The sequence below is a fragment of the Balaenoptera physalus genome, assembly GCF_965194825.1.
Source record: "Balaenoptera physalus genome assembly, chromosome: 10".
In the NCBI taxonomy this organism is placed as follows: domain Eukaryota; kingdom Metazoa; phylum Chordata; class Mammalia; order Artiodactyla; family Balaenopteridae; genus Balaenoptera; species Balaenoptera physalus.
Genome location: NC_138889.1, coordinates 48,738,020 through 48,753,712, shown reverse-complemented (window position 1 = coordinate 48,753,712; position 15,693 = coordinate 48,738,020). Strand labels below are relative to the sequence as shown.

At 37.5% G+C, this 15,693-nt stretch overlaps 1 protein-coding gene across 5 annotated transcripts in view; it reads left to right on the top strand.

Moving 5' to 3' along the window:
- TMEM135 (transmembrane protein 135) overlaps positions 1 to 9,533 on the top strand; it is a 251,260-nt gene extending 241,727 nt beyond the window's left edge. For all 5 annotated transcript variants that reach the window (XM_082410211.1, XM_082410212.1, XM_082410213.1 and 2 more), the window contains 3 exons: positions 4,025 to 4,123; positions 4,930 to 4,997; positions 7,170 to 9,533. In XM_082410211.1, coding sequence (XP_082266337.1) covers positions 4,025 to 4,123; positions 4,930 to 4,997; positions 7,170 to 7,302 — 300 coding nt within the window. In that variant the 3' untranslated portion in view covers positions 7,303 to 9,533. The remainder of the gene's footprint in view (positions 1 to 4,024; positions 4,124 to 4,929; positions 4,998 to 7,169) is intronic.
- Positions 9,534 to 15,693: the final 6,160 nt, after the last annotated feature.

Here is a 15,693-nt window from a genome sequence, read left to right as displayed (position 1 = left end):
AGCTTTTTAGCTGCTTTAGTAGTAAATATATATCCCAGTTTCAAAAGCAAATTCTAATCCTATAAAAGTACTTACAAAGTCAGTTCTCCTATTTCTTCTTTTTTCTTTGTGTTATTTTCAAATATACACAAGCATAGAAGGAATAATGTGATAACCCTCATGTACCCATCATACAGCTTCAACAGTTAACAGCATTTGGCCAATCTCCTTTCACCTATACTGCTCCAAACCCCCAAGTACCAAATTATTTTAAAACAAATCCCAGAGATCAAATCACTTCATCCATAAACAACTGAGGAGAAAGAGTCCTTAAAAAATAAAACTAAAGAATAAGGACTCCTTAAAGACAAACAAATCACCAGTGCCATCAGGGTATAATCAAAATACGTCATACATTTTAAAAACCTGGTAATTCTTTAATATTATCATTATCCAATTAGAGCTTACATTTTCAGTATTACCTCACAAATGTCTTTTGCAATCCCTTTGTTTTAGTTGAGATCCAAAGTCTCTTTTTAGTTTATAATAGTTATCCCTCACCCTTTCTTCTTTCCTTCCCCCTTCTTTTTTTCCTTGCCATTTATTTGTTGACGTTCTAGGTTATTAGTTCTTTGGAATTTCCCACGTTGTGGATTTTGCTGATTGCATCCTCACTGGTGGTGTTATAACATGTTGCTTTAACTCATGTATTGTCTGTAAACTGTAAACTAGATCCAGAGCCTTAAGCAAGTTCAGGTTCAGTTTCTTTTAGGGGGATGGTAGTGGCAGAAAAACTTCACATTTACTGTGTGTGTGAATTCCCATTACATCACATTAGGAAACACAAAAATGTCGGGTTGTCTCTCTTTTTGTGACGCTAAGGTGGATCGGTGGGCTCCGTGTTGATAGAGCCAACATAAGGTTCCCCATCTTTTCCCCTATTGTTTTAGCAGCCATTAATGACCAGGGTTTATTATTTCACTGAGGGTTGCAAAATCATCATAATCTAATATTATTGTTTCTTCTGCACTTATTAGCGGGAATTCTTCAAAAAGAACTTTCCCTTTCAGCTGTTTGGTTACTGTGAGATCGTCTGTTCACAAAGTCATAATAAAGTGCTTGATTACTTCCCTTTATTTGCTAATGTTTGGCATGAGTTAGTCCCTAGCACCCTGCAAAGTTGACCTGTAAGTCTTTGTTGTCAGGTGTCTTTATGAAGACATGGAGTTTAACGTATTTGATTTGTTTCAGCCTATTGCAGTCATTATGCTCAAATTGCCCCATCTTTGGCCATGAGAGCCTCTTCAAGTTGACTCCTGTTTCTTTTTTGACGTAATGCCGGTATCTTTGATAGTTTTCTTGCTTTGTGATAAAACAAGATATTCCAGGCTCACCTGGGTGGTTTCCTGCTCCAGACATAGAATCAGCCGTCTCCAGTGGCACCTAGTTTCTTTTGGTGAGAAATGGTATTTAGAAAACTTTAGTTTGGGTGCTAAAGGTTTTTTGCTCCTAGGCTAGTCGTTGTTTCTTGGCCTTTCCAGTAAACAGAGTTAGAGCATCCTATTTTTTTTCCCTTTCTTTTCAGAGAAAGAGAAAATAATTAGGAGCACATTGATGTTTTCAATTCAAAGTTCAGGTTATAGATTTTATTTAACTTGTTTGATTTTTAAAAAGTTTTATCTCACTGAAAAATCTGTGTCCCTAATGACATTAAGAAAATTATACAAATTTGTTTTATCCAAATGACAGAGAGAAAGAGAGAGGAGAAAGAGGCAGGGGAGGAGGCATTTATTTTTTCTCAGTGCCTTTGGAAGCCATTGGAGAGCTTTAAGCATGGAAATGATGTGATTTAATTCACATTTTAAGAAGAATATTCTGGCTATTATATAGAGAATGGATTAGAGGCAAGACCGGAATCTGGGAGAGAACCGTTCGTCTCAGGCAGGAAATGGTGGCTTGTGTCAGGATGGTAGCAGTAGAGACGGAGAAAAGTACACAGATTTGGTGTATGTTTAGGAGATAGAGTTGGCAGGACTTGCTAATAGAGAGGAAAAGGGGAGTGAGAGAATGTATTTTTTTGCCCTAGCTGGCAAAAATATGTTCTTTGACATAGGGGCCATCCAACATTGAGATCTAGTTTGGAAAATGTTTCTCTAAATGGCTAGAGGTTTTAAAGCCAAGCAGTGGTATCGCTCTGTTTCTTGTATCAACAGATCGTATCTGATAAGTGTGCTGATGAGAACTTTTTTTTAAATGCAGGAAATTAGAAGTGTAAGCTTACTGTGTCCTTTGTGGAATTAATGACTATGGTATAATAGGCAATCATTTTCCTATGATTGAAGTTAATTTTATATTAAAATGCTGTATTACTATATAATGCATATTAAGTAAACATCACCTGTATAGGCAACTTTTTTCTTGGAAAAAATTATTTCCAAGACATATTTATTGAGTATCGATTATGTTCCCATTACTGTGGTGGTGCTGGTAAGCATATAGAAGTATAGGATACAGTCCCAACTCTTCATTAACTTAGACTCTAGGTCAACAGATAAGTTTTATTGTAGGAAATAATTAGGAACACAATGATCCCATATATCAAGAGATACCTGTTTCACATAACGTTTCTATGATGCCATTCTACCACATCTGAATTTCATTTTTGTTAACAGGAATACACTACAGTATATCTGTACCTTGTAATATATTATCATATTACTTTCAAAATAATGGCCCATGTTTATCTTGTTACTGAAGTAGATTATAAATCTCTTTGTACATATCTTACAGATTGAAGTTAATTTTAGATTAAAATGCTATATTAATACATAATATTAATTAAAAATCAGCTGTATAAACAACTTTTCTTGGAAAAAATTATTTTATGTTCTTTATTTCATGGTCCACTCATGTCTTCTTAAAGCTCCCTCCAACCTATTGAAACACCATTCTGTCTTGGTCATCTTTCCACTTTTCTTACTTGTTTCACTTTAGCATTCCTACGTTCCAGAAAACCCATTTCCATGAATTATCCTTTGTTCCATCCATATAAATTTGCTGGAAATTCCCCATACATGTCATGTATTTTCACCCTGTTTGTTACCCCTGCTTTTCCTCTCTTATCTAGTTGTTGATGTTAGGCCTCTTAGAAAGCAGCAGTATTAAAAGTGGGGTCAGCAGACTAGTGCTGGTCTATGAACTGTTCATGACCATACCAGTTCATGACAAGGAAAGGATAGAAATTGAGAGGAAGCATTTGGAAACCTTATAGCAACTCAATGGAGTAATTTGTTTTTTGAATGTAATAGTGAAAATTTGGTTCAATTCTAGTAATTCATTTTTATTGTATTATAAAAGCATCAGGCCATGATAGTTGGAAATTTTTTTTTTAAAAAGTGGTTCTTCACTGCAGATGGTTTGAGATGCCCACTACTCAATGTAGTCATTTCTGAAATTCTCCTTGGTCCTTTGTCCTAGACAGAATAGTTGCTCCCTCCTCTGGGGAACATATATATATATATATATTTATGTGTATATATATATTTATGTGTATATATATATATTTGAGATAAACATAGGTACACATACATACACATGTGATGATCTACACATCTAATCAATATAGATATCTTGTAGCCTTATTAAAGTGTGTTGGTTATTTCTTATGCACTAATCGGGTTTACACCAGTACATGTTTAATGAATGAATGAATAGATCTAACAGAGAAGGGAGGACTTGGGCATTGTACAAATAGCAGTGAAGAATAAATAGCATGAAAGAGGTAGAAATAAAGTGTTGTTGAATTTCACAGAAAAGTATTATTACTGGCATCTGGGGTTTGGGGTGAGTGAATGAGGGAAAGGGAAGGGCTGACACTTAACATGTCAGGGAAGATGTACCTATGATTTGAGCTCTGAAAGGATTGTTAGGATTTTGAAAGGTAGAAAAAATAGTTGTAGATAGGGAACGTATCACTCCACTTTATTGGTAATGCTATTTAAAGTTGTTTTCTTTATAAATCTTGCGCTATGTGCTTGTTTTGCAGACAATGTATTTCAAAGGAATTGAAGCAGGAAAGGTTCCCTATTTTCCCCATGCAGACACTATCATCTATTCCATCTCTACGGCAATTTGCTTCCAGGCAGTAAGTATAACTTTTTGAAATGAGAAGTAGAATTATTTCTGTTTCTAGTGTATATTAAACCAATGGGGGAAAAATAAAGGCCTGGGAACATTTCCAGTTTTTACATTTTATGCTTTTTTTGTTTTATTAGCAAGATAGCTTGCAAGTTTCAAATCATTAAACATGTTAACTTAGTGGGCTAGGTCATGTTTTATGAACACAACAATTTTTAGGTTTAAATAGAGTGCAATTTTTGTAGGAGAATTATCACTCTAGTACCTTGGCTAGAATGCCCTAACTTAATTTTACTTCAAAAAAAGATACCATGGGCATAAATATGAATAATTGCTTTTCCCCAGTATTACTCAGGCAGTGAGGATAGGGGTAGAATCTAGTTTAATAGAAGCATCGTTCAATCTCTTTAATCACCGTTATTGATGTTAATGGTCTTAGGGCTTTTGCAAAGTTTTGGGGACAGCTTTTATTTGCAGTTTCTCACAGTAATGCTGCCAAGTTGGTAAACTTACTATAACTAGCGAAGTGCCAGCTATCTAATGGGTATCTAGTAAATGCTCCCCAATAATAATGACTATTAATTCAATTATTATTCCATGAGCAGTATTCCTATTTGAAGGCATATTTACAAAGATTCTTGAGAGTTATCAACTTAAATATTAATAACATGTTTTTGTTACTACTGTCATCACTGTGGTTTTTTAAATACAGTGAGCAATAAAAATAGAGATAAATATGTTCTGTTGCCTAAGACTGCTGATAATATTTGCTGTTTACTAAAAGAAGTCTCAAATTGAATATTCTAATCTTAGGCTGTCATGGAAGTTCAGACCTTGCGACCATCTTACTGGAAGTTCCTTTTAAGGCTCACCAAGGGCAGGTAAGTGACTGAGATGTTTTAACTGGTCATAGAAAAAAAGCAATTTCCATAAAAAAGATTTTGAATCTTTTCGTTTACTTGAGGGAATATTCTTTCAGTGGTAAAGTAGGTATCTAGCTATAAATCAAATATGACCTAAAATTTAATAAGAATAACATGGGGCATTCTTTTAGTGAACATTATTTTGACTATTTTTTCCCTACATTATTTTAGATTTTTTTTTTAATAGTTTCTTCCTTCTTTCTTTCTTTATTTATTTATTTATTTATTTTTGGCTGTGTTGAGTCTTTGTTTCTGTGCAAGGGCTTTCTCCAGTTGCGGCGAGCGGGGGCCACTCTTCATCGTGGTGCGCGGGCCTCTCACTATCGTGGCCTCTCCTGTTGCGGAGCACAGGCTCCAGATGCGCAGGCTCAGTAATTGTGGCTCACGGGCCCAGTTGCTCCTTGGCATGTGGGATCTTCCCAGACCAGGGCTCGAACCCGTGTCCCCTGCATTGGCAGGCAGATTCTCAACCACTGCGCCACCAGGGAAGCCCTATTTTAGATATTTTAAGTGTTCTAGATTAATATGTTGACTTGCAAACTGCTGATAAGTTACTATATAATATTCTTAAGTCTCACTTTTAAAATCTTTGATCTCTTCTTTTTGATTAAAAACATGAAACCAGATTCATTAGAAATCATGCCTGGACAATCGACTGATTTCCACTTTGGAAAAATAATCATGTTCTTTTGCCTGATTTTGTAAGCACATTTTTCTTTGCCTTCACTGTCATATTCTTTATTATTGTTGTTGTTGTTAGCATTTCCTGATTCTAATCTAATTCTTTGGGAGGCAGGTTGACCTGATAGAAAGACCATGAGCTTGGGAATTGAACAGACCTAGGTTTGACTGCAGTTCTGATACCCTTAGCTGTGTCACCGGTTGGGAAAATTCTTTACCATCATGAGCCTCAAATTTCTTTCTCTCTTCAGTGAAACCATAATACATACTTTGTGGGAAAATCGAGATGTTTGTGGCAGCCTTTAGCACCTAGTAGGCATTCAGTAAATAGTAGCTGCCATTAATATTAGTAACAGCGAACAGCTGTATAGTGCTTACTATGTCCCAGAAATGGTTTTAAGATACACACATACACACATACAACATACATATACATACATATGTGTTTAATCCTTAAAGTAGCTGTGTGAGATAGGTACTGTTAATATCTTGCTTTTACAATGTGAGGAAACTGAGATGCACACAGAGGTTAAACACCTGCCAGAATCACAGAGCTAGGAAAGAATGGAGCTAGGATATGAGCCAGGCAGTCTGACTGCAGAATTCTTCCTCTTAGCCATGACACTGTGTATCCTCTATATTATGATTATTTAATCATTTATTTCTTTGTCATTTAGGTTTTTTTGCACATCAGTGAATTTAACCAGTTGATTATTTCGGAAGGGAACATACTTCGGGAAGGATCTAAAAATCACATTTATTGGCTCTTGGAATAATGATACTGGCCAATGACTCAAAACTAATTTCACCTTGGTATCTTCCCCAGAAAAGAAATGCTTATGATCAGGCACAGAGACACAGAAGGTCCATCCTGCACATTAGCTAAAATATATGTCTTTTAAAATTTTTATATCTCTTAGGTTAGGTGATGGATAAAATGAGGGTGTGTTTTTACTATGTTGTGTCTGTTAGAAATTTGAAACCCTATATGCTGTTTGCCCTTCAGTCACATTTGGATGTATTTTCTGTTGACTGTGAGACATTAAAATTTCAATTATGAGAGGAATTACGTTTAATACCTTCGCTTGTCAGTAAATGTTAGCGCATTCATTTTACATTTAGCTTCTTGTGATTTTATTCATCAGAAAAATCACAATGAACCTATTTTTCTATTTGACACAATCTAGTGGAAAGGATTCTAGAAGGGTTTGAAATAATGATGGTAATCTCTGGGGTTTCAGTTTTGGGGATTATCATCTTTTTAAAGAAAATATGAGACAGTGAATCTTGAGGAAGTGTATCAAAGTGACTTTTGAATCTGCCATTGAGTCTTTTGCCATGTCAGCCTTTTCTGTCATCCCATCCCGTGTAAGATAAGTCAAATGGAGTGAATCATCTTCTTTTATAAACTTCATTAAGCACCTGTTCCCTGTGTCCTCTGTTATACAGATTTGCCGTCATGAACCGAAAAGTCCTTGACGTTTTTGGTACTGGTGCATCTAAACACTTTCAGGACTTCATCCCTAAGTTGGATCCAAGATACACAATTGTAACACCAGAGTTGCCCATCGAGTTTTCTTGAAGATGACTGTAACTTATTAATGTGACTTAATGTTTCATTATTTTGTCCTAGAGAATTAATTATGTTGAACACAAAGAAGGGGGCCCGAGCTTGAACGTCAGTGTTATTTCAATGAGAGACGCTCTTTTTTTTGTTTTTCTTACCAATCAGAAATACAGAAGCTTTTTAGGAAAGTGTTGCTTAATAATTAAGCTCCCTCTATAGCCAGAATCTCATTCTGGATCACTGTAATGGTTGACATTATGATATATTATTATCGATTAAATTATGTCCACAAGCAATATTAAATAATCTATGTAGAAATATAGTAACAAATAAGAGTATACTTAAAACTACTTTAAAAGATGTTTTACTTCATTCCAATATAATTCTTGGTTAAAACTAAGAATATTTCTACATTTTAGGATACAAAGGATCACGGGTACATGGATTTGGTCTGTATTTTTTTTTTTTTTTTAACTTCTGAATTGGTAACTATAGTAGTGAAATGTTATGGGTATGGAGTAACTCTTCACAGACAATGCTGCTTTATTTAGTATAGAGCAAATTAATTGGAGAAAGTGGCCATTCTTACTTCAGGGATGCAAAGACGGGTCTCATACTGTTTGGATAAATGCCGTGGTATCCGTGCTCTTTTTCCACTGATACCTTCATCTCTCTCCATGATCAGTTGGGTTCTTTGGCAGCCCAGTGAACCTATGTATTAGTGGCAGGTTAGGAGCAAATGGAAATTGACATATCTGATAAAGTTGAAACGTATGTTTTAATCTTTTACAGAATCATTACACTTGAATATTCAAAAACAAATGAAGTTACTTTTAAACCTCCTGTAGGTTTATTATGTTTGTTTTCATTTATAAGGGCTGAATTCTTCATAGCTAAGTTTGTATGCTGTTGTCGATTTAGAAGGGATCAAATTCTATGGAACAAAAGTAGTTTGGGCAAGTTTGGCAGTTTGTTCCCTCAGCTGTTTCACCTATACAGATGTTTGACAACTAAAAACATTCTAAAAATCCAGTGGCGGTTTAAAAGTCCACTTCATAATTGGATGCAGGTTCTCTAGCCTCTTTTCAAAAAATCATTATCGTCACTTTTACTCATGTTAGAGCAAAGAAGTGACAAATGTAGTCACTGCTGATTATGAGTTAGTTCAGGACAGCTTTGATTGAAATATGATCACTCTTTAGAGTTTTTCAGGGACAAGTTATTCTTTTCTAAGTTAATGCAAAGCTTAAGTGGTTGTGATATGTTACATTACAATTAATGTAACATATAGGGATAATGGTATTTTTTTTAATATAATTTTGTTGCTGAAAAGTTTTAGGCTGCTGTAAATTAATTATGCAGTAGAACTTGTGTAGCAATAAGAATTATAACCCAGACTTTTTAAATGCTTAATCCTCCATATTCAATTTCATCAAGCCTTGTATACTTCTGTTTACAGGTAATTCTAACCTTGGTTGTTATGGCAGATTGAAACCAAACAGAAAAAAGACAGAGTATCAGCGAGAGCCAGTTTAATTAGGCCAAAATTTTGCAGTGTGATTAGCTTTTTAGGATTGACTTGTCTGTTAGGCAATACTGTTAAAGGATCCTTTTGGCTTCAGACTTCCAAATTGATTAATAAATTCAGTTTTAAGTTTTTATTCACTGGAATCAAAATGGTGATTAGTACTTTGTGTACTTTTAAAAATGAAGTATTATAGCAGTGAAGACAGCATTGCTACTTGCATCTCATTTTCTCTATTCAGAAATTATGTTTATAATATTTTTCCTGTCAGTTAAACAGAAAACTTTTTAATCCATAAGTTATTATTTTCATTCAGATTAAAAGACTATGAAATTGAAAGACAAATTCTACTGAGGTATAATGAGATTGTTTAGTGAAATTTTACTGGTCAAAAGGTGCATTCCTATGATTTTTTTTTTTTAACACAAGCTATAGTCATCTTTTATTTTATAGAAAGTATGAAATGAAATAACCATCATGAAGCAGAGTCATACAATGAATGTATAGCTGGAATGAACAGTTAACTAGTTTGCAGTGGTGAATAGAAAAGGACAATTTGATTTCATTGGGACAGACTGCAAAGTATCGAGCAAACACAAAGAAACTGTGTGTGTATTCCTGAATTCAATCAAAATGAATGTGTTTCTACCTCTAACTAACCAGGTATGGATTGGCAACTTGGCATCATAAATAAAGTCAAATAGATGTGTCCATTCCAAAACATGTTGTTTAGTCCATTTATACTCCGAAGAAATCCTGTCTATGGTAAGTTCCTTCCACTAGACCTGATTATATTAAACACTTATTATGCCCTCTTAGTATTTCCTACATCTTTATATAGACTGAAAAACAGTGCATTGAGGTGCTTAATAGGATTATGGTTGTTTCCTGTATTAATTAACTATTTCCTGTATTAGTAAAATCCTACAGTTAGTACCAACCAAGTGAAGAAACAAGTTGCATGATAACAAATTGTCTCAATTCTGTTAGATTCTTACCCATTTTTCATCAGATAGTTTAGTCCATTTTATTACCCGTTTCTGAAATAAAACCTTTGATTCGGTTGTCTTTTTTTTTTTAAATAAATTCTATGATTTCTTCTGTAACTTTTCTTGATCTGTAAACATTGTCATCTCTCAGTTGATGTCTAGTATATTTTTTGCTTTCATTTCTTCTTTAGTCAGTGGTTATTTAATTTAGAATTTTATCTTTTTACTCGTTGCTCTTAGATTTTAGAATTTACTTTCTTCTTGAACAAACGTGTCTTTCATGACAAAACCCACATCGGTCATTTGTCACACAGTGTGTTCTTGTTGAGCTTGCGTATTCATCTTCTTGTAGATTTTGTCTAGGCTAACAATTGATTTAGTTGTCTGTTAGTGCTGACAAAATTGTTTCTGCTTGTATGTTATCACATTCCTGAGTTTCTAAGTCCTCTGATAATGTCTAGTTAAGGAGAATCAGTTTTGTTTACCTTCAGGGAGCTTCGTCCACTTGCTATGGCACATCCTTCTCGCAGTGGGGGGTCAAGTGGCCTCTCAGCAGGGCCAGAGGGGCGTGCCCACTGGGAGCAGTGGCCTGGTGTTTTTGCTGCCTTTGAATCAGAAGTCACCAAGCCCTTAGAGTCCTTGAATTCCCCCTGTGATTTACTTTTATAAGTAGAAAGTAATTTGTCAGAGCAACAGAATCTTCTTGCACGGATGCTTTTTTGCTCCACAGAGAGAAAAGTATTCATGTCTGAACTGTGATTTTGCTAACATATCTGACAAACTTTATCTCCCCTAATACCTTGACCTGTTGCTGCTTACCTCTTCAGTAATCATTTTCAGATGATAGACAATTTAGGTAGCTGAAAATGAGTGACCAAGAAGAAGACCTAAGAAAAACAATAAGAAATAACTGTTTTCTGTGGGGCTGGGCTGAGGCTAGCTTAATTGTGGATGTTCAGGAGACTGTTCTTACAGTCGCCGTAACCCTGTGCCTCCTCTTCATAGCCCTTTCCTGCTGGTGCTTTAGCTGGTTCTGCAATTCCTTCTTGTGGAGTTGGCAAGGAAAGGAGTGTGGGCACTGAGGTGGCCGTGAGGTCAGCGCTGTGCCCCGGGGCCCGGGGGCTGTGTGGACTTCCCTCTAGCCAGGATATGGGGACTTCAGGGTTAAGGCTGTGTTTTCTGTTTCAAGCTGTAGCCTCAGGTGACTTTGTAAAACCTCCATAGTTAGGCAAAGGGTAACTACAAAGAAATGAGACTGACATTGATGTGTGATTTCTGGGTCTCACGTGTCCTAGGACTGCAGCAGGACAGTGCATAGCCTGAAGCTTACAGCTGTGGTGAATAAGAATATGTGCTGTTTTATATTGAGAGAAAAGTGAGTGACTTTTAATTGGAGGAAAGAATTAATTATCTGGTAACTGATTTCTTGCTCTTTGATGTAGCCTCTCTCTCTCTCTCCCTTTTCATGCTTCTGTCCCAGCTGTCACCTTTCTCCTCTTTCCCAGCCTTGGAATCTTCATGTCTGACCTCAGGTTACCTCTCTGCACTCCTCGTCCCCGTGCCTCTTGCCTTTCTTCTGCTGGTTGGTGTTACGTTCCAACTATGCTCCTTGAATGTGGGTGCACCATCGCTCCCTAGGGTGACAGCTGGTCAGGTGGGGCCTCTGGAAGGATCGTGAAAATGGAGTGGCCCTTTCTGTGGATGGTGACTTGTGATATGGCTCTGCATTTGTTAGGCAGGAAGGAATGGGGGATAACTGCAGAGGTGTGGAAAGAGATGGACCTCTGTAACATGGGACCTTTAAATCCAGGACAGTCAGTCTCTTCTCAACAACCGCGTAACATCACCTGACTTTTGCTGTGGCTACACAGACGGAGCAAGAACTCATTTCCTGTTGCTTTCTCTATTTTCTTTCCACCTTTACCTCATCCAAATGTGTCCTAAGTGAAATAATACATTGGGCTTGAACCCTTGCCTCTGCAGACCTGAAAATCCCAGTAATCACACACACACACACACACATACACACACACACACACACACACACACACACACGCATGCACGCACCATCTGGTCCACAGCAGAGGTCTCAGGCGAGGCGTAATTTGTACTTCTCCAGATCACAAGCCACTGCAGCTTGCCTGTTCGGTCTTGTGTTCAGTTTGAGGTACTCTCACCGCCCATCCTCCTCTGCCTCCACCCCTGCCAAAGCATTCTGACCCTGTCAGAAAACCCCAGACTGCAGGTAATAGGACGTTCCCTGGTCTTAGCACACAGCATAGTGGTCTCAGCATCCCTCCAGGCTTCTACAGGTGGACCTGTGGACCTATATTGACTGCAGTCCCCCAGGAATGTTACTTTCCTCTGTCCTTTAATTTGGACCAGGCAATTTCTGAGGGCTGTTTCCTCAGTATCTAGTAAACTATTTTAGTTATCAAGTAACCCCTTAAATGAATTTTCTTTTTTGGGTGATTTTGGTCCCACAAGAGGACCCTGTGGCTGTGGAGAGGGATTGGTGCCCAAGGTCTAAAAAGGTTTAAAGCATGAAGTAATCCTGTTGTTGGTCATTATAGGATGGGGTGCCACAAGGGGTGTGTGAGAAGACTGTAAACACACATTTCACGTCTTACCTCTTCCCTTCTATTTGTTTCTTTACTGCCAGGAAAGCCTGGGCTTTCCTACCACATCTTTGCCATTTATTTCCTCAGTTTGAGTTCTCCAGGGAAAGAAAGTTGAAGGTGAGACTGGTAAGAGCCTAAAGGAATGTTGTGGAGTCTGTAAGGAAACGAGGTAGCTTCTCCTTCTCTCCTCTCCCCTCAGAAGGGAGCCAGAGGGATTCATTCAAAGTGGGAGTGTTTAGAGTCGTGTCGCAGTGACCTGTGTGTACCCTACCAGACTTGGCGTGGTGAAGAGGCAGTGTGTGAAGGGGGAGGAAAGAGTTTTTTCTCAGAATTATTAAAGTAGGTGCCAGGTCTGCAGGGTTATTATGAATATAAATCTGACTGGAGGCCAGTGGTCCAACTAGCTGTTAATAACTAGCGAGGTACTTTGCTTCATCAAAGAAGTATTCGGTGTTTGTTTGTGGCATGAATGAATGAATGGCCTTGTGATGCTTAAGAAAGGCAGCAGTTAAGTTGGAAATGTGTTAAATGTATTAAGAGAGGTTTTATATGAATAAAAAATTTAACTTCCTCCTTTTGAAATTTAATTTGTAATATAGTAGAATCTGCAAAACCACAGGAAGAAATTCAGTTGCATCTAAATCTGAGTCTGCAGTTTGGGGAAGCCTGTCATTCTCAGGAAAAGCAGTAAGGTTCTCCTAAGACCTAAGAGGGCAGAATAAATAAATCTATAAGACTAGAGGTATACTTGAATCATCTGGGCTTTTTTTTTTTTTTCCTCCATTAGAACTCTTGTTTCACTAGAACTTGGATTAAAGTTCAAAAATGGGATTGCAGTTATTGTTAATTGCTCATCTACTGATTGTTTAATCTTTCTTCCTTGCTGAGAACACTTAACGTTGTTTAAGGCGGCAATATGCCCAGCCCCAGGGGATGGATCACGATTTTTCTAGGCCTTTCATGTTACTCTTTCTTGTCCAGATATTTTTCCAACCTTTCCTCTGAAGATGGTCTTATGACCCAGTTTGGGCCAATAAGATGTAGTGGAAAATCTGGGAAACTCTCAGGAAATTTTTTTCTTCCCTGATTAAAGGAAAGCTCTTTTCAACTCCTTTTGTTTTCTTGTTCATAACACTAGTTAATGGCATCTGGATCTGTGGCAACGGTCTTGCAAACATGAGGTAAAAAGTAAAAAGATGAAAACCCACCATCTTAAAGATGTCACTGCTGAAAAATGGAAAGAACCTGCCTCCCAGATGACATTCGAGCCACCGAATCAATGCCAGTAACCACATACCTCTGAGCATTTTGAGCAAACAAACCTCCATCTCTTAAGGCTATACTAGTCAAGGATTCTGTTACTTTTCAGTTGAAAACATTTCTAATTGACACATTCCAATCCTATATAGATCAGGCCTCAGATTCATTTCCCAGGGTATACCTCCCTCCCTTGATTTAGAATGTTCTCTTTTCCTCCCTACTCCACTTCTGCGTGTGTTCTGAAATATTCAGTCACCTCCTCTTTGAAAGTTTTGCTGATCTTTTATCCCTGTCTTTCTGAAGCAGTTTGCTAACACTGCACATAAAGCACATTCCATTTTCGATTAGCTGTGTACTCACCTGTTGCTCCTTTATATTCTGGCATATATTTGAAGGGCAAAACCCACGGCTTATCCCCATCTCAGTGCCTAAATCAGGCCTTTATATGGGGGTTATGGGGAGGAGTTAGAGTGGGAGGTGGCGGTCCCAGCAACTGCCTGTTGAATATATGCTAACTCTGTGGAGTCTGCAGACTAAAAAGCTACCCTTAGTCCTCCTGTAAACGTCTGGAAAATATTATCCTTACAAATGATTTTGTAAATACTCCAGGAAATTGTCTTCTATTACCATTCCAGCAGCTATTGGAGCCAGTTTGGCTTCAGGTCTTAGAGAAATGATTTGTCATCTGTTTCATTTGTCTGCTTTTTCCTGACAGAGCTGGAATTCTGGATTGTTCTGCACTTAAAAACGCCAAATCCAAACCAGAGAGTTAGACAGCGCAGGACTCAAGGCTCTTCCTTCCCACTAATTTTACAGGGTAAAAATTCACAGGCAGTTTCCTAGAATTACACTTTGTGCCTGGCTTCTCAATAGCATATTAATTACGATTATTTTTTCCCTATAAGAGAGAGGATATTTGAGAGGGAAAAGCTTGGAATCACTCTTATCAGTACAGACAGGGCCCTAAGAGATAGCTTCTCTGATACTCATGTTTTTAGGGGGAAAATAAGGAAACTAAAATGTATGAGGTGCCTCTGATATATACCAGATTGTTTACATCTCATTCAAACCTCACAACCTAATAATAGATATTATTAGTTCTGTTTTACCAGTGAAAGAACTGGTAATTTGCCCAAAGTGGCAGTACTGGAATTTGAGCTCAGATCTTCTAGAGTTGAAAGTTTAAGTTTTGTTTTGTTTTTCTCAGAACATAACAGTACCTCCCAAGAAGTGGTATCTTCACTCCCCTCTGTTAAAAGTAATCATATAACATTGTAATAAAAACCTTGCCTCCAAAAATGGTTTTGACATTTACTTTCAGAACAGAAACTGGAAATATTATCTCACTCAAAAAAACTAAAAGACCTGATAATGTATATAAAACAGCAGTTTTCAGACACTGGACATCAAGCAGTGCAGGGCAGTGATCCCTGAGAGAAGGAAAACAAATGAATTGAGTCCTGTGATGGCACTAGCTGATGCTTGGAGAGAGATTCCAGATTGCAGCTCAGGGAGAGAGCACCACAGCAGAGCCCAGAGGTCTCCCTGAGCTGAGGAAACAGACCTGGGAGTCCAAAGAGGCCAAAGTGGTTGAAGCTCATAGGGTAGAGTACAAGAGAGGAGCGAGCTGCACAGAAAGAAGGCATCAAGATATAGAGAGGGTCCCCTTGAGACTTAAGCTGAGTACTTCTGTTTGCGTGGGACGAAGCTACTGAGGCTGGAGAAAGAACCACCTGAAAGGAGCGGAGGGAATAATCACTGAAGTTCACACAAAGCGGTTAATAGTTTGTGTTCTTGCTCGCCGGAGTGGAAAACTTTGTAATTCTCAAAGGCACTAGATAGGAAAGTCAGAAAAGTATTACTTCAGTAGGAGAGCAAAATTAACCCTGGACTAAAAGCTCCAAAGTTTCTGGTTTCTAAAACAGTTTCTGTGTAACTGTCTCCTAGAACAAAGTACAAGAATATAGGGATACAAATATTTTGCATATGCAACAAGGTAAAACTCAAAATG